At 43.1% G+C, this 19529-nt stretch overlaps 1 protein-coding gene across 1 annotated transcript in view; it reads right to left on the reverse strand.

Annotated features, from left to right (window-relative positions):
* Positions 1-19529, reverse strand: part of aqr (aquarius intron-binding spliceosomal factor) — a 43988-nt gene that overhangs the window by 18831 nt on the left and 5628 nt on the right. Inside the window, exons 11-26 of the mRNA XM_030785990.1 lie at positions 19409-19473; positions 17724-17840; positions 17379-17492; positions 16344-16447; positions 13651-13753; positions 11191-11311; positions 10784-10925; positions 10351-10529; positions 9278-9445; positions 7034-7203; positions 5836-6077; positions 5279-5422; positions 4767-4836; positions 3495-3605; positions 2837-2946; positions 302-437 (exon numbers count right to left, since the gene is read on the reverse strand). Of these exons, the coding sequence (XP_030641850.1) occupies positions 302-437; positions 2837-2946; positions 3495-3605; positions 4767-4836; positions 5279-5422; positions 5836-6077; positions 7034-7203; positions 9278-9445; positions 10351-10529; positions 10784-10925; positions 11191-11311; positions 13651-13753; positions 16344-16447; positions 17379-17492; positions 17724-17840; positions 19409-19473 (2096 nt within the window). The remainder of the gene's footprint in view (positions 1-301; positions 438-2836; positions 2947-3494; positions 3606-4766; positions 4837-5278; positions 5423-5835; positions 6078-7033; positions 7204-9277; positions 9446-10350; positions 10530-10783; positions 10926-11190; positions 11312-13650; positions 13754-16343; positions 16448-17378; positions 17493-17723; positions 17841-19408; positions 19474-19529) is intronic.

The following is a 19529-nucleotide window of genomic DNA, read 5'->3' on the forward strand; positions in this document are numbered from 1 at the left end:
GAAGCTGTTCTATTTTTGGTCTGTGCTGCTGATGCGATGTGAAAAAAAAGGGGGGGGGGGGGGGGGGGGGGGGGGTTGTCTGATCTGGCATTTTTTGCCCCTGGTCTGTTTACAATAATTATACAGCCCAGAATAAACAGACAATGGAGTAAGGCTTTTTTGGGCCTTTTTTTTTTCCTTTAGCAGAGGGATTTGTTAGGATCTGGTTAGTGGATTAAATTTAAAAAAAAAAAAGAAAAAAAAAGTGTCTGTTGATGCTGCAAAAAATGAGAGGGTTTTTTTTTTTTGCGCGCGTTTGTACCTGGTAGAGGTAGAAGTGTCCGGCGGTCTCACACGTGTATGACACGTCTCCTGGGACGTCCAGGCTTTCCTGCAGGCGTGCCACCTCTCCCAGGAGCTCCAGCCTCCGCGCCAGCACGTAGTTCACTCTCCCGTACCTGAAAACGGAGTTAGAGTGAGAGGTCAAAACCCCTGACAGGACAAACACACCTGATTCAGCTAATCCTAATCCAGGTGCCACACAGGGAAAGCCTGCACGGAACCCGACAAGAGCGCCGTGCCCGAGAGAAAGACCGCCTGCCTCCATCCAAATAACACACCAGATGCCTAGACACCTATTTCTCATCCCTTGGGCATAGGTTTAAGATACCTGTGAGAGAAAAGCATGTGTATTTAGAAAACCTACAGGTTCTGTGGATCCAAACCCTTTTCAACGTTGTCACAATGCAAATCTAGCTATATCCCAAAGCAGGTAGACCCATATGCCTACATACAGGTGACATGAGTAAGTATTTGTGTGTATGTGTTTGTGTGTGTGTGTGTGTGTGTGTGTGTGCGCGTGTGCGTGTGCAGGGGTTGTGTGTGTGTGTGTGTGTGTGTATGTGTGTGTCTGGCACTAAACAGATGTGCTTCACACATTAGCCCTGTGGTCACTGTTTGCCACACAGGTGAGGAGGAAAACTTGAGTCTTGAGCGTTTAGTCAGGAAACACATTTTTCACTGGGGGAAAATGTCACATATGACTAAACTCTGACCAAACCTGTGATCTCACCGCCTGCGGGTACGACACAAGTCTTCTTTTCTTTCTTAATTATTTAACACCAGCAGAGTGGCTGAAGGCACGATCAACCATCAGACACGGTCATATTTGATTCTTGGTTGGGGAAAAGCATGGCAAATACATTGCACATTGCAATGTACCGTTTAATCAGATGTTATATTGGCTATTAAGAGTGATTTATAACTTATAAATGTTGAAGGACGTGATTTTATTTGTGCCGAATTATCAGTATAATGAGGGAAGATTGCTTCAAAATATTAAAAAAAAAAAAAAGTTTATATTCAGAGAAATAAGAGGAGTGCTTCATGAACAAAATGAAAATGTCAAAAAAGGTGCTCTTCAGAGAGACTAATGTTTCAAATTCCCCAGAAACAGAATCACAGATCAAATAACTCTAAGTATTTTTGACAAGAAAATCATAAACAAAACATTTCACCGCAAAGGTACTATAGATTTACATTTACATTTAAAGGATTTACCTAAAACCACTTAGATTTCATCATGCAAGAACATTAAATGTAACTACCCCCTCCCGCCCGCCCAAAAAAACAAAACAAAAAAAACCAAACCAAAAAAACTATATGACAAATATAAAAGCAATGCGTCTGATGTTTGATGGCGAGCGTGTCTGACTGGCATCGGCTGGTGTCTGTGGAGAACCGGCCCGGGGGTGAACCGATGGAGAGAGCCGATTAAGAGGTGGTGTCAGGACGAGCCATGCACCACGGTGGTTACGCTCAGGTGAGAGGAGTAAACTCAGGTACAACTATTATTAGAGAACCATAATCTCCTCAGGAGATAAATCATAAACAGTATTACTCTCTAAAATTAATCAGTGTGTGTGTGTGTGTGTGTTTATGTGAGACTATGTTTTGCATTCAGACTACAACAGCTCTCTTTCGGGTTCTTTCTTTGTGCTGGAGAAAAAACGAAGTCAGACCTCATCGCAATTAAGATCGTCAAAGTTTCAAGGTTTGCCGTCGTCACGGATATCTTTAATAACTTATTAAAACTTTCAATTATGAAGGGAGGCTTTTTAAATAGGGGGTGGGTGTTTTGACGCTGTTGTGAAGTTTTGCTGGCTGTGTTTTGGAGGTAGAGGGAGAAGCCTTTCATTTTTCATTTTCTACAGCCTTAATTAAATTCTCTTCTCCCTCTCCTCCCCTCTCGCCACTGGGCTGGAAAAGAGAGCAGAGGAATTTGAGGAATCCTCTCTCTCTCTCTCTCTCTCTCTCTCCGTGTGTGTGCCTGCTCCTATCTGCATAATGTAATCGTGTTTCTGTGGAACACGCTCAGTCACACACATTCATCATCAGTGATCTTATGTCTGCAGACGGCTCTGTTTTCCATTAAACAGCCAATGTGTGGCTGTAGAGAGAATGTACACACAGCCTGTGTTGCATATCTAATGCTGAAATCACTACAGGTCGCAAACACGCACACATGCACGCACACACACTTCCCTAGACAAAGGCCCATAAAAACACACAAACACCACGATGAAGAACATACATTCATGCAGATGCATGACACACATGCACAGTAACAAAGGCATTGCCACATATACGCACGCACACACACAAATGCACGCGCGTGCACACACTCACACACACACTCTTTTGACATTACTCAATCAAAGTTGCGTGACAGATCCTACAGAATTTTGTAAAAACTTCAAGGTCAAATGCCTCTGATAGGTTTGTGTTTGGACAGTGGGATGTGTGTGTGTGTGTGTGTGAGAGAAAGACCTACAGAAAAACTTAAGTCTGCTCTCACCTGCTGAAGTCTTTCTCTGTTTCCAGTTCCTCCTCTCCATGGCCCAGACGGAGAAGGTGACGTTCATCGATGTCTAATGCCATGATCTTCTCAAACAGTTGGTTCAGAGCCTGGACCACACACACACACATGATTATATGCACTCTCCATGTATAAAGGATAGGTGTCATCGAGTTACATTTGAAAAGTAAAATGGCTGCAAAATGAATATTTGTTTAGCTCAGATGAGAGTGTTACATTGCATGCTGATTGAAATCAAACAGCATCTGGGATGAAACCAGGCAGAGTGGAGATATTAAAAGAGGTCCTGTAAATGTATTGTTTCAGAATCCAGTTAGCATTACTGTAGACTTAAAACTATTATTAGCATGCTGAAAATCCCTTGGGATTCTTGGACAGGCTATTTGGTAAGATAACAAAGAAATCCCTACCAGTTTTAACCTCCGTTTTGGCCATTTTTAAAACATTCTGATTTATTTTTTTATGGCCGCAGTATCTCAGATTTGTAAAGTTTCCCTAGCAACTGGTGCTTAGAGAGGCTTAGAACAGAGCGTTTCGGGTCATGTCAAACATGAAAATCTTTGTGGCTGCTGGTTTTGAGCTTCAGTGACCTGACAGAGATTAATGCTGCCTGTAAGATGGAGTTGGAAGCCCTTACTTGATTGGAATGAGTTACGATGAGTGTTCTCTGCTCAGGAAAGTTGTGGTAAAGATTGGAGATAATCTGTACGGCCACGTCCGTTTTTCCTGTACCTGGAGGTCCGACAACCTAGAAAAACAGAGGAGGAAGAAGACGGTAAACAGGACGCTAAGGTTCTAAATGGTTTTTGGATATATACCGGTTCTGACATTTGTGTTTGTTCAAAGATCTGTTTTCCCCGTGTGTCTCCCTCTAAGGAAATGGATTGGAAACTTTTATGAGAGTACTAAGGTGATTTGAGTTCACTGAGAACAAGCTCAAGGACAACAGGCATAAAAACAGAAGCAAACTCGATGGCGTCTGTTTGAACATCTAACTAGACTTTTTACAATTTTAATCCTGCACTCAATGCAGGACATATTTGTAGAGGTTCAAGAGACATTCTTAGCCCCTGTGTGTGTGTGTGTGTGTGTGTGTGTGTGTGTGTGTGTGTTTCAGTGCTGATAAGGCTTAGCCTGAATGCTGAAAGAGCAGAACTTTCTTTAGGTTCACCTATAAAACATTCATCCCTTTACCTGAGCTGCTCTATGGCAGAATGCTAAAAGAGAGCAGATTTCAGACATCAAACACAGACAGAGCGCCAGCACGGATTGGATTTGGCTTCAACAGAAATAGAATAGAGAGAGAGAGAGAGAGAGGGAGAGAGAGAGAGAGGGAGGGTGTGTGTGTGTGTTTTGAGGATGTCCATGGACTAGTGTGTTGGCTACTAAAAGCTTCCACACATGCCAGGGACTGACGAGCGAACGAACACACACACATACAACCGCGCTGACTTGTTTAACGAGCCTGTCGATGGACGACCTGCCATCTTCACTCTCAGGCACGAGGGTGATAAATAACGGCCAGCGCTTTGTGCCAGCCACCAATCAGCAGCCACGCAAAGCCCCCCTCAATCCCTCAAATCTCTCTTAAGCAAAGGAGCAGACCACAGTGCCGACGCTTCACATAATTTACACACGGCCTTTAAAGGGAACGCATTACCATCACTCAGCTGAGATTTGCATGTGTGGTGTGTCTTTAAGAGAAAGAATTCCACCCTGTTTACTGAGGGGACACTCTCGTTTATCAGTCAAACTGCACATGAAGAATTACTGAACATCTGACAACTTCTTATAATGTCTAGGGAAGTGGGTCGCGGTAAAATGACGGTAACTGGTAAGTTGATATTACAAACGCAGTGTCAAGAGAACTATGTGAGACTGAGATGCTAGAAAAAGGAGTTTCTCTTACCATAGTGAGGCCGGGCTGCATCCCGGCGCGGATAGCCTCGATCTGAGTTGGTGTGAACTGGATGGTATTTCTGTTGAAGCCAAAAACAGCATCACAAACAACAATTACATATAACATCTAATATAATATAATACCACCATGGGAATTCAAAAGATCATTATTCTGCGCATTTGAATGCACATCAAGGAAGGATAAACAGGTCAAAGTACACAACATATCCATTACGAGCGAGTATAATAACAATATTGAAAAGTTAATGTGGCTGATTTGCCATCTCTGCCCTGGTGAGGCTGACTCATAGGTAGTCTAAACTTGGCCGTAAGCATTCAGAGGCCAAACACAGCAGCTTTGCCCTGAGCCTAAACAAAAGCTAGGTGCTTTAATTGGCCGCAGAGAGGGCGAATGCCTGACCTCAGCCCCTGGCTAAGTTTTACTCGGCTCCAGGGTTTTGACCTTTACAGTGACCTAGGCCCCAAGGCCAAAGCCCCTGTGCCCCTGCCCCCCGCCCTTACCGTTTGGGCTGGTTGTAAGGGTATGGGCCTCTGTTGGGGATGACGTGAGGCTCCACCACCAGCGTACGATCTTCTTCCTTCTCCTCCTCTTCCTCATCTGCCTTCCGTTTCTTTCCTTTCACGTTCTGCACAGGGAACTTGATCCTACAGAATTGAAAACATTTACATACATAAAATTACATGCATGTATGCATCTCAAAATAGCACATGCCTCAGTCTAAAAATGTGAGTTTTCATTTTTATTCATTTTGTCTGATGAATATCGCGTTTTTGTATGTTTTTGCAATTTGATTTTCTTCGTGTTACATAAAATTTGCAGAGGATTTCCACAGTCACACAGCAAATATTGCTCACAGTCTACTCTGTTTTCATAGATATACATATGTCATACATCAGCGGGTGGTGTTACTATATTGGATTTTATATTGTCAACCTACTTCTCTCTCTCTCTCTATATATATATATATGTATATCCACATATAAATATATATGTGTATGTGTGTATGTATGAATGTATGTGTAAAATATATGTATGACAGATGAGCTTGGACCCTGACCTGAAGGGTGGGATTTGGCGGGCAGAGTCATCTTCTGTGACTTTCACTGTGTAACCAGGGAAACATGATTTCAGGTGCTCGATGGACAGGAAGGTGTCATTGAAGTCGAGCGTAGAGATCTGATTGGGCATCTTGGAGTAATGGGCACTGCCTGGGTCACCATAGCCGAGAATGATGTCATGCAGCCAGTCCGGAACCACACACTCCGTGTTCATCAGGTTACGGATGGTCTCCAGAACAGCCTAAACGCCAAAAACGACAACCACAGACGTCTCCTCAGTCTACCGGGATTTCTGAGATGGTGCGCACACATTCAAAGCATTGAAAAGATGTAGAAAAACTCATAATGACAAACTGGAGAACCTAAACACTTCTTCTCTTTCAAAAATACTCCACTGTTCCTCTCTGCTACAGTAAAGCTGAGAGATAGGAGGGTGAGGAGAGATATTTGATGGAAGCAGCTTTATGCCCAAGGGAAACAAACTACCCATAAGTGTATAACTAACTATAACTGCTGATGTTGAGATGACAACTCCTAATGAGCCATCCAATTCAATTAACTTAGAATGAATTAAATCCCTTTAAGACATTTCTTGTGCGTGACGACGATGACGAAGAAATTTATTTTCTCATCATCTTAGACGGCTGTTACAGAAACCGTTCTGGTTCTTCAACTAATCCATTAGAAATGAGCCTAATGAAGATGAGAGCAGAATGTGTGACCTCAATGGCTTTATGTTATTCAATAAAACACCAAAGATTTGCAAAAAAAAAAAAGAACTCCACTCTTTAAAAATGACAGGATTATAGATTTTGTGTAAAAAGATAAATCTATGAGCTTGTATGTGATTCTCATGCCTTTGTCAGGCTCTGAATGTATTAGTGGGCGATTCAGACAGTTCATTACAGACTATATATGCTACTGCAGTTTTAATAGACAGACAGAAAGACAGATCAAAGGTACAAGGGGTTGGTCTACAGCAAAAACTGTTGGAGAGGTACAGAGTGGAACTGAGGGAAGCGGGAGGTGTTTTTGTGTGTGTGTGTGTGTGTGTGGTTATCCCAATTCTCTCAGGATCAGACTCTGGAGCTGTGAGTGATTGATGATGTGTGGCTGGTGTAGTGAAGAGAGTACAAGGTTTCAGGGGGATGTGTGTGTGTGTGTGTGTGTGTGAGACTGTGGTCAGTGCTCACTGACCTTGAAGTTGTTCTCCTTTGGTTTGCGCCTCATGATAATGTTGAATGTTTCATACGGGTCCTCGGCCCCGTGTTGGATGGTGCTTGTCATATCTTGCTGGTACTGGTTTGGGTCGAGCCACACACGGAATGTCCTGGTATCACCCCTCAACTTGGGCTTTGGCTCCGGACCTTGAATGACAACACCGAGAGAGTAAGGAGATACATGGGACCTAGAGTGTGCAATGGGTAGGCTAAAAGTAACAGCAACCAAAACAGACCAGACAAAATTAACCACAGCACATATGAATTTAACACTCGTGGCCCACACAACAGATTTAACGAAAAAAAAAAACCTCTCACGAATTCTTTCGTTTCTGTATTTAAAATCCGACTGATCACACAGCATTCAGAGAAATGCCCTACGCTTGTAATATAAAGACGCGGGACCTCTCCCCGTTGTTTCCAGAATACCTTGGCATTGATGCCAAGCAAAAGCTTGAGGCTGTAATCCCATCCAAAGATAAATGATTCGCATAACATGTTTCACTAATACCTCTCCCTGGGCAAAGGCTTAGACCTGGTGTTCGTGGGGCTGGTGGGGGGGTGGGTAATGGGATGTCAAAGGGGACATTGACGTGCAGTTGTTAAGAAGATCCTGCAGGTGAAATTCTACTCCTCGGCCTCCCACATTTGGTCCCTTGCAAATCCCCTATCTTTTTTTTTTGTTTTGTTTCGTAGTGGGAGGGCTACATAGGGGTTGAGGACCAGTGCTGCCCCCCCCCCCCCCCAACATCCCAAAAAGAGGATTCTGGGAATTTCCTCTGCGTGACCTGCCGCGCCGTAGACAGACAGGGATGACATCATCGCCTCTGAGTCTACTCCGCCCTCCCCTCGGGGACGTGAAAGTTTAATCGGAGCCTGTTTGTTGCTCGTGCATGTCCCTGCGGAGAAAAAGCCTGCATTTTTAATGGGACGGCATGAGCAGGAGGAAGGCCACGGGGCTTTTTTTTTGGGCACACAGACACATGTTACAACCTCGGAGCAAAACACATGAGGATTAAAGTGACTAGAAGGGGAGTATGGACACTGAGTGACCAGCTCTGGGAGGTGGAGGAGAACAGAGTGGTGCGGGATTAAACAGCCTTAAGTACACGTTACACAGACCAAAGGAGCCCCTCCACATTTTAAGGGGCAGACACAAACACACACACACACAAAGAAAAACACACACACATATAGACACACAGACATACACATACAGACACACACACACACACTCCCCAGTTCAGTTAGCATGCAGCCTTCTTTCCTTACACTTGTAATTGGGTAAAATCTGGCAAGAGAGCATGGTGACAGAATGAGGGTGAGAGAGGCAGGGAAATGGTAGAAACAGTGCTAAAGCACTACACCACCACATTTCCACTGAACAAACACCATGACTGAAAAAAAACCCCCAAAACACACGGCTGGCAGAAAAAAAACAAAGCCTCTTAGTGATGTGTTTTACTACAAATCACCACGACCTTGTTTATGACCTTATCGTGAACTTCTCAAGGCGAATAAAAAAAACCAAAACAAAACAAAACAAAAAAAAAAAATAGGAGCTAGCGCTAATCACAAAACAACCATACAGAGGCTGTGACGGTGACGAACAATTTTGATTAATAGTTTGCTTAAATGAAGTTAATATCCTCTTAACTGGTAAACATAAAAGCCTTTTGTTCTCAGGCCTCAGACTATATTTGGAACAGTGTATGATAAGTCTGACAAAGATCCCAAAGAATATATTAACGATAATCAAAAAGTCATGAAAATGAATTATTATTTAAATAAAAACAAATTTGAAATAAAACATCCCACAAACTAATATTTAGATATTGGTTCATTTATGTTCAGTTTAATGCTAAATGAAAAAAGTTGATTTAGGTGTCAAAAAGTGAGTAATGATTAAAAAAAAAAAAACATCAATAGTTCCATATTGTCAAAATCACATTTCCATTTTTAAAACACACATGTGACAGGGCTCGCGCAAACCACAGGCTCGCATAGTCCTGTTTTTTTCAAGCGAATTGCTGACTGCCAGCTAATTGCTTCAAAATTGCTAGAATATTCCATCTGAGCCACTGAAACCCATCAAAACCCATCGGAGAATAATTCTCCAGTAAGAGCACAGCAGAAAAAAAAGGGAGGGGTGAAACTCTTCTTCAGTTTCGATGGATGTGGTCATGGAAACAGGTGGTCATGTTTTGTGGGTGTGGTCTACCTTCTTCGATGACGCGTCCCTTGTCATCCAGCATCCCTTGCACTTCACAACCCCTCACGTACACCAGCCCAGCCTGCTCCACAAAGGGCTGTCTGCGGTCAAACCGTGTTCCGTAAGGCAGGTTGGGCCGCACCGTGATCAGAAAGCAAACATCGTGTTTCCGCAGACCTGGCGAAGAGGACGGAAAGAGAGGGAAAGAGAGAGAGAGCGAGAGCGAGAGAGAGAGAGATAGAGAGGGGGGGGGTGAGAGGAAGCAGAATAGGAGAAGAGAAAGAGAGAGAGAGAGAGAGAGAAAGAGAGATCCAAAAATTGCTCCGTCAGCATCAGCTAATCTTTAAAACATAAGGTCCTAATTATACAGACATAGTAGCAAGAGAGAAGGCACCTACTGCTAGAGCCAAATCCACGACTCAAAGACAAAGAGAGAGAGAGAGAGTAAAAGAAAAAAAAAAAGAATGTATGATTTTGAATACAAAAAAAAAAAAAAGAGATGCAGAACCACGCTCATATCCAGCACCAGGGTATTCTCAATAGCATCCCCTATGAAGCGCTATTGTTTTAAGGTAATGAGAGCTGGGAGTCTGATTAATACCCTGGGCATGTATTCATTTCACTAATGCTATGCAAGACATCCTTTCCTAAGCTTTCCCAGAGGACAAGACCATTAGCATATTTGTTCTTGTCAGAATTTCTTTACACACCCATCGTACAATGCCTGTTCAATGGCCTTGGAATTATTTCTGATAGTGTTTACACTATGATGGGAATATGTTGTGTATTTACCCCAAATAAATGAATGCAAATCACTACGGTGCTTTGAGCAGACTTTAGCATTTAGATATTGAATAAAACTGAACCCGTAAGACTTGCTTCGAGTCAAAGATGAAACAAATAAAATGAAGAAGCAGACTGAAGACGTGAAAAACAGCGTTCTCTGGGGTCACAGGGACAATTTCGTCAGCAGAGGAAAAAGAGAGAGAGAGACGATGTGTGTGTTTGTGTCTGTGTGAGAGAGTGAATAAGTACAGGAATGAAGAAAAGGAGAGGCGACGGAAAGATCCAGAAAGACTCACCCTCCCACTCAGATTTGATCTGGTCCCGTATGTTCAGGTTGACTGTGACGTCAGCTCGGACTCGAGCAGGCCAGTTCTCACCGATGTTGGGCTTGGCCACCTCCACTATTGAAAATGACACAATAGTCTGGGCCATCCTAGCCCAGCCGCCAAACACAACACCCCCATACTCAGACTGCCTGAGAGAGAGAGAGAGAGAGAGAGAGAGAATAGATTGTAAAACTCTACTCTTTCAGAACATCTTGCCATTTCAATGGTTCAAAAAGATGCAGTATACCACCAACATGCTAGTGGCCACTGGTTCAGAATTTGTACAAAGCTGTAAGTTGTCAGGTGCTTGATGGAATTTAGTTGGATGAAAATCTCAAAAATGAATTTCATATCATAGAAACACGAGAGACATTTTGCTCTCTGTCAAGCGGATGTTTCTTACCATGGCTTCATTCGAGATACGACATCCTCAATATCTTGTCTGATCTCATAGGTAGACTCCAAACGGAACAGGTTGAAGTTTCGCAAAAGGTAATCATGGAGAGTGAGGAACTGCAAATTCAGCTTTGGAAGAGCCAAACAACCTAAAATGTCAAAGAACACTTTTAAGTCGATTTTACGCCCAAACTCGGTTGCCAGTCTTTTCAGTTAGACTTGAGTGTGTATGCTTCTAACTGCTAACAGCTAATGGGACAGAGACTACTAACAGCTAATGGAAATTAGGAAGCTAATGGAAATCGTTTCCAATAAAATTTCCTTCATTTTTCACGTAAACCGGGAAAGTTGTGAGAGAGAAAGTTTGTGTGACTGACTAAGCAGGAAAGGATTACAATCTACAGGAATCCCCACCTTCGCCTGAATAGTACTCAGTCGGAACAATATTTTCATCCCAGATAATCTTCTCAGTTGGATAAAGAGGCATCTGGTTTAACTGTTCGATCTGGGAGATTCTTCTTTCGTGGCGGGACACCTGGGCGTTTGAGAAAGAGATAGGGAGGGAAAGAAAGAGAGAGAAAGAGAAAGAGAGAGAGAGAGAAATTGGGTTAATGAATCTGCTGCTCCAACACGCCTTTCCCCGGCTTATCTACTCTAAATAAACAGGTCACAGTGGGAGTTACAGGCCCAGCTTTACAAAAATCAGGTCAAAGCTGGTCACATACGTTATCATCTGCCTGTGGAAAACCATTATCAACGCTCAGTTTTGGGACTATTTACTTCTTAAAAGATGGCAGAGAGCCAAAGAGCAGCACTTACATGACTTAGAGAGACAATATTTCAGCCAACATCTGACCTAAAACAGAGTTGCTGCCCTAAAAGGGGAAGAGCTGAACATCATGACAGAGTGGAGTCTCTCCAGCTCTTGAGTTTGGTGATAAAGCCAGGGTTGGTAGGGGTTATATTCATGCCAAGCTCTTAACTATTCTCAAATGAACAATAGAGAAACTGTCCCTAGGCAGTGACGGTTTGTCTGTTTGGCTCTTTTCTCAGCTTGGAGAAAAGACACCTGCATGGGTATGTAGGCTTTGGCTTCAACCGCTTCACAAAACAGCTGATTCAGCAGATCCACGTCTACGTGCGCTACTGAGATGTAGAGACAGTTAGGATGGCTAAGAATTGGACAGAAAAGTCTTACAGGGGTACAACATGTATGGAAAGACTGGACTAGCCTTATTCTAGGGCCTGTCAGAAAAAGAACACCGTCTTTCTGCTATATCAATGCATAGCCTCCTCTAAACAAAGCCAAGCCTTAACTGCCTCCTAGATTTTGACATGTCAGAGTACCGCGATGACTCCAAAAACAATCCCATTTCTCTGGGCACAGCGCATTCTGTCGAGAGAGTATCTGATGAAGAGAGAAACCTAGCGCTCCCTCTTGGTGTTCCTGCATTCTTAGAAATAAAAAAAAAAAATAAAAAATTGTGTGAAGGCAGGTGAAAGACAACAAAGTGTGAAGCTGGTTGTGTGAGGGGAAAACCCGAGAAACAGCTCTAACTGCTTGAAACCCTCGGTTTCAAAAGAAATCATCTAAGCAGAAGTGGTAAGACAAAAAAAACCCCCACACATATACACACCTAAAAGAAAACACCAGCAGAGGTAGCAGGGACCCGTGGAGCATTCTATCAACAACTTATTTCAATCTGATTAAACATACAAGGGGAAAATATACACGAGGATTGAGAGTCGAATCCAATCTGTAAAACTCGCATCGCGACGGTGAGTGCATTCACTCGGTGACACCTTAGAAATTCTCACTCCTCTGATCTCAGCTCTGCAGGAAGTGCAATGCCTTCTGGGAAAAAAAAATACTGTTGAACTTGGCACTTGCTGAGCTGTCAAATATAAGAAAATGTAAAGTGTGACAAAAAGTATCACTTCTGGAAACTCCATATAAAACCAGTCATAAAACTTGTTTTGTAACTTTTTATTACTAAGGTTGAAATGACTATGTTTATGTTTGAGAGTCACTGTTTTTTTGCCAATTAAGATAAGCTGTGGAACTACTGGAGATTGGAATTCAAGCGATAACACTGTGTTTCCAAAGGGAGGCTACTCCTAACAAGCGCAACTTTTCTAGAAGACAATTCATATCTCCACGCATCTGAGGCAGGAAACTTAATTAAGTGTTTAAAGCTTAATTAAAGTGTTTGTATCTTGTTTGGTGACCTGCTCTGCTTCCCTTTGGCTGCCTATGTCACACGTATTCACCAAAGGACCCAACGCCTTTGAGATTCGCTAGTTGCTCGGGGCAACCCAGGACACGCAAATTAGCTGCCTGACGTTGGCTCTCAACAATACTACCGGTTAATTATGTAGGAGCTTCTCCTAACCCCTTTTGGAGGAGACTTTGGAGAGAGTCATTAAGAGCTGGGGCCACTGATGACTGCATTGAGAGGAGGTTTGACTGCTGGAGAATTTAAAGAGAAGCTTCATGTAGAGAACACAGGGCGTACAGGGGGCAATTAGAGAAAGGTCTGGTAGAATCCTTGAATCCTACCCACTCCACTTACAACACACACACACACACACACACACACACACACCCCAATCACTGCCAAGACCAACAACCAACTTCAAATGCTAATTGGATTTAACAACGAGATGCCCATAAGGAGATCTGAATCTGCATTTCAAGGTCAGCATCTTCCATTAATGGCTTTCGCCGTGCCATGCCAACCTGCACTTCGTGTTGAACAGTCAGTCACCTTTTGACGAAAAGTCAAATTCTGAAGCTGGTTGAGTACTTCTTGAGTCTCCTGATGTTTGAAAAATGCTACCTCCTTCTCTGTTTTTTTTTTTTTTAGCACCTACCAACAGTTCCAGGAGGAATTCCTTGTCATGGGTTGTATCCGTCCCCTCTGGCAGCTCGGGCAGAAGACACAGGTACGAGGCCACCCGATGGAGTGTGTTGGGACTACAGAGAGAGAGAGAGAGAGAGAGAGAGAGAGAGAGAGATGGAAAGAGGAAGGATTTGAAGCTTAAAAGGTCCTTTCTTCTAAGCCCTCATATCTCTCAAACAAACACACAAAGCTCATTGCATCAAAAGGGCAGTAGTTCAAAATAGCGTGGCATTTTGACCTTTAAAAAAAAAAAAAAAAAAAAAAAAAAAAAAAAGGAAAAGTTTGATGGAAAAAAACGAGATAAGATGAAGTAATTATATGAACGGAGTTCAGTAGTATGCTCGCAGTTTCTGTCAGGGATATGTGCAGAAGACCAGTTTGGTACCCAAAGCCATACATTCAGGATGGATCAATCCAGCCCCCTGCTGGTCGACCACACCTTCTCCTCTCTGCTTTACTCCTCTCACGCCATTGTTTTGCGCAGTCAGCACGTTGACGTGTCCGCATCAATAAAAGAGGGCTATGAAAATCAAACCTCTCTCTCTCTCCATCTCTTTCAGAAGGTATGTCAACATGGTCCCTGTGTGGTGGGCTTTTTAAAAGCACCTCCCTGTCTTTAATGCTGGATTTATTGTGCTGCTGGAGGCAATGATTCCCCTTCAGTAAAGCCTTTGGTTTAGGCTTCCACACAACAACAAAACCCCTTTCTCCTGCACTATGTATTATATTTACTCATGACAGCTTTTACCTTTCTCAAGGCAAGACAAAAACATAGCATTAATACTGAATTTCCCTAATGCTTACGTGATGTTTCTATAATCTGATCTCCTGACTGGGATTCTGTGCAGACACGGGCACAAGGGGTCACCCACTTACAGAGGCTTTCATCAATGAAATGTAGAACCCAGGCTCTGCCCGACCTCTGAATGCTGATTACACAAACCAGTGAGGCTCCAGTCCAATTGTCGCCTGGACACTTAGCACAAACATCACGTTCAACCCTCAGTTAAGGGTGACTAATCGACATGTTTTTTTTTTTCTCCACTGAATCACACACGTTTACTGGCAATGTCTGAAATTCCGGGGCATGATTTCAAACCAAAAACTATCACAGCGGAACACGAGAGGTGTGGTTTAGTTTTGTCGCTAAGCAACAATTTGCATAAGGAGCCAATAAAATAACAGTCCATTCTAGAGCTCAGAACTGGGACGTTACTATGAATGTCAGAATCTCTCCAGACTCTGTACCGGATGATAAAAGGTCAACTGACTGCAGCCTTTTCCATAGTAAGCCACTAATTCACTCTGAATTAAGAATTCTGCTGCTGAAACTTGCAGAAAGGGCTTCCGGATGCTTCTCTAGAGTCAGTGATGTTTAAATGGCCGGAGTTGAAGTAATAGACAAACAGCTGTAACTTTGGTGTTCATAAGACTCAAAGCCCTGTGCTGCTCCCACCAACAGCTTAACACTCCAACATCAATTTAGGGGGAAAAAAGAAAAAAATAGTGAGACTTGTGTGGAAATGATAACATGGCACTTGTGTATTTTGAGGACTTAATGGATCAATTTTAAATGGTGGGAAACAACCGGCTTAGTTTGGACAATGCTTTAAAAATCCAGCATTAGAGGGCTCTGAGCGAAAAAGTGCAGAGTTAAACACTTATCAGCAAAACTGGAGTTTGCCAAAAGCAGCTTTGGCTACTAAGAGGAGAGCTACTGTGTGACAGCAGTGTGTTTGCTCTATCCACTGGTACAGAGAGAGAGAGAGAGAGAGAGAGAGAGAGAGAGAGAGAGAGAGAGAGAGAGAGGGCAGAAAGAGGGAGAGAAAATCCACACAAAGACTGTGCAGACTGATAGTGTGTGTTTGATTTGACTGAAGCAAGCACTCTGTCAGCTCACAGCCCAAAACCTAGGACTGACAGTTTGGGAGCAGAGGAATCTTGAGAGACAGTAACGAGTGCTGTGCCAGGCAATAGCCGTTGCGCGTGTCCACACACACACACACACACACACACACACACACACACCCCAGAAGAGTCAGAGACTATGCTGAGTGATCAGTGTGCCACCTCAAGCAATACGAAAACATTTCAAACCCAGGCAGGCAAGAAGAATCTCTCTCTTTCTCACACACACACACACACACAGGCCTCTATTAGGGCAGAGTGGGCTTTTCCAGAATGCCCCTGTTAATAAGATCTGACAAACACAGCTGTTCAAAGAGTTTATTTTCAAGCTCTTGCAAATTGATTAAATGAGTAACGCAACATTTATCTGCAGAGCGTGTGGGCTTGAGGTCTCGCCTTCTGTCACTTAGCATGTGGGATAACACTGCTAACGCTACATGCTCCATTGACTCTGATGCAGTTCAGTTGCACTGTGATGTAGGGTTCAGGCAGATGTATAGTAATGACTTTAGATAACAGTCTTCAAAGCACTTCAACTGCGCCTACTGACGTTTTATTATACGGCGCTTTGAAAACATGACAGCTTGATATGGATGTTAAGTACGTTTTTAATTGACTATGGCAATGTTAAAGATGAACCTCAGATCAGAACAAATACACACGCACGCACGCACGCACACACACACACTCACTCACACACAAACACACACGCTTTGTGTCCTTTCATGAAGGAACACTTCATTTGTCTTCTCTTACCTCAGATGACCAAAGTGTTTGGTGAGGGATTCTCGCGTGTCTACAGTTGCCACGTTAGACAGGGCAAAGTCATTCAGCTCTGGGAAATGGGCAAAGGCAGCTCTCTGAGGGGGACAGAAAAAAAAAAAAAAAAAAAAGGATATCAAATTCAGTAGCTTCTCTGTGTTCTGTCAATAAACAGCAAAATTCATCTAAGGAAGCTCAGAGGATCCAATCAGAGCTTCCTTCGCCCACCTGACTCCGTTCTCTACGCGGATGCAGGCAGTTGCACGGAGAGTAAGCCATCACACGCCAGACCGAGTCACAAACTGTTCTGATTTTTACAAAGTGAATTTATTTAAAACCTCAAGTCTCCCTGCACTCTCTCTTTCATCTCTTTGCAGTCTCTTTGTACTGGTGATTAAGGAGAGAGGAGCACAGATCCGGAGCCAGATGAAGGAGAAATCTGAACGGTGTGTACTGATGTATACTGGGCAGTACAGGAGACAAGGTAAAGGAGAATTCTGTAAGAGAGTCCTCAGGTTACCTCTACCAGGCTGAGGAAAAGTTCTTCGGCGAAGATTTTAAAGAGCACGGAACTTGAAAAACTGGTGTCGCAGTTAGGTTAGGTGGGATTCTTGGGATTTTCTTAAGATTCTTTGAGCATCTGAGTTGGAAATAAACAATGACGATGACTGTCTAAGTCAAGATGTTAGCGAGGTTTTCACGGAATTTACGTTTAATTGGCTGAAGAGTCACTCTGACTCAAACGACCTTATGTGTTTCTGATGAATTCTCCAAGTGTGAGGTAAAAGACACGGACGGGGAGCTATTACATTATTAATACGTAAAAGACTCGCGCTAAACGAATTACAACTAATAAATGTGACTGCCGGACCCATTCATTGATTTCAGCGTTGCTCCTCCCACTGTGACAAAGCCAGAGTGAGAGATCCTAGCAGTACAGTCAGAGAACAGAGAGCTCCTCAGCTTGCTACGCGTGCTGGTGTGTGTGTGTGTGTGTGTGTGTATGTGTAGGTGTGTGTGTGTATTTACCTGCAGAGAGGTAATTCTGTCATAATGGAGGGTGGTCATCTCCTTCTCGGTGAGAGCGTTACCCGTTTGGTCATTAATTTCAAAGCCAGTGTAGAACTTCAGCATGTCCAGCAACTGGAAGAGAGGGATTACAAACAAACAATCAAAAAAAGACACAGATGTACAGACAGAGAGTTGGTTTATGATGGCATACACCATTTTTATCAAATCAAAACACCAAACGGAGGCAAATAACTTTTCCACACATCTGTTTAATGCTGTGAGAAAGGTTCCTGTTGTGAAGGACAACTGTCCGTGTCTATATTCTCCTCTCTAATCCTGCCTCTCAGTGCCGTTTGCTCCTACCTGACAGAAAAGGTGACCTTCCTTCTCTCTCTCCGTGAGGCTGGACAGGTGGCAGTTGACCACCAGGTGAGAATCATCCAGAACGGTGTTAAACCAACGTCGAGTGGGTAGGAGCGCCTGCCAAAAGAGACCACGGTCAAACCCAACATTCTCATCTCACAGCGATGGCGAAAATCACGCCAGTCTCGTTCGCATGAAAAAAAAAAAACAACAACAACCTGTTACCGTTTGATTGTATTTTCTTTTACCTCCGTTTTAATCCTCCTGATAGTTATTAATGGAAATTCTACTAGGTTATTTAGTATAATGTATTTTATATTCACTCCATTAAAAGGTGTAACTATATGGAGAGATGACACTGACTGTGAGGGGAAAGGAAGGATGGAGAGAGAGAGAGAGAGAGAAAGAGGATGCAAACAGATGGAAAAAGAGTAAGAGAAACGGAGGGCAGAATAGTGCCCTAGTGACGTGTGAAAAAAGAAGGGAAACTAAGACTGATGAAGGAAGACAATGACCAAGACAAACTCCTTTCTTCAATTTCACAAAATAGAGGTTTCAATCTCTCCCTTCCATCTGCAGATACAATATGGATTTCAGACGTGGCTTTGGAAAAGAATAGCGAGATGAACCTTTCTCAAGGGACAAACAGTTGTCCTACTGCCAGGAAGTAAAGCGATAGTGTGTCACATAAGATCAATTCACAGAGACACAAGTTCTCCTTCCAGAAAAAGAACAATCCACCACATTGGTAAAAAAAAAAAAAAAAATGAATCCGATAACCGACACAAAGAAAGCCCCTATGTGACCTGACACCTGAGCTTTGAGACCGAGGCTGTATGTAGTTTTTACTGTGTGTATCTGTCCTGTCATCCAAAGCACAGGAAGCGAGAAGCTGTCATCTAAACTCGAATCAATTTCATTTTTTATCTGTGTAGTTCATTACACAACAAACATTGTCACAAAACCAGCAGGTCATTAGAATGGAAGACTGGAACAGCTGGTGTTTTTTTTTTGGAGGGGGGGGGCAGAAAAATCTAGAAGACAGGAGAGTCATATTAAGGCACTGATTGTGTAAGTGCCCAGTCAGTCAGAGTTTCTCTGGGACATGTCAGAGGGAGTTAAGACGGCAGTGAACTTAGACAGAAAGGACAGGTCGTCACCACTTGACATCACAGGATACTGTATAACTCTTCACTTCCATTTGGCCCCTTGTAAGAATGCAATAAATATCTAAGTACACTCTGTAACAGGGATGGTTTTTCTGAAGGAATAATTAGAGGCTGTCCAGTGGCCGCGCGGTTTTAATGAGATGCCTCACAGACAGCTCAAACTCGAAAATGATATGGGTTCAATTACACCTAAGCAGAGAAACTTCTGGAAAAGTTCAAGCTCTTCTTGTGCACTGTAAATACTAAAAGCCCAGGGGTGAGCATGCAGGTGGTGCCCATAGACCAGTCGAACCTGAGGCTTTGTGGAAACACAAGAGGAACTGGTTGAGGAAGAACAGTGACTGGTGCTCTTGGCCGCCAGCCTTATTGATCTCTGTTCTCTACAACGTTTCATTTTCGATTTTCTAAAAACCACCTTCCACAATAAAAAAAAACGTTGAGTCTGGAAAGAGAAAAGAAAAAAAACAGAACAAAAAGGTGACATCATTCACAGTTTATATGTTTCAAATCTCTTACCTCCAGGTCAATCATCAGCTCTATAAACCTCTCACAGTAGTGTACTTTCTCCATGGACAGGGGACCTGGGAGGGAGAGAGAGAGAGAGAGAGACAATTACTTTCAGCAATAAACGTGTTTA

The sequence above is a fragment of the Chanos chanos genome, chromosome 1 (assembly GCF_902362185.1).
Source record: "Chanos chanos chromosome 1, fChaCha1.1, whole genome shotgun sequence".
Classification (NCBI taxonomy): domain Eukaryota; kingdom Metazoa; phylum Chordata; class Actinopteri; order Gonorynchiformes; family Chanidae; genus Chanos; species Chanos chanos.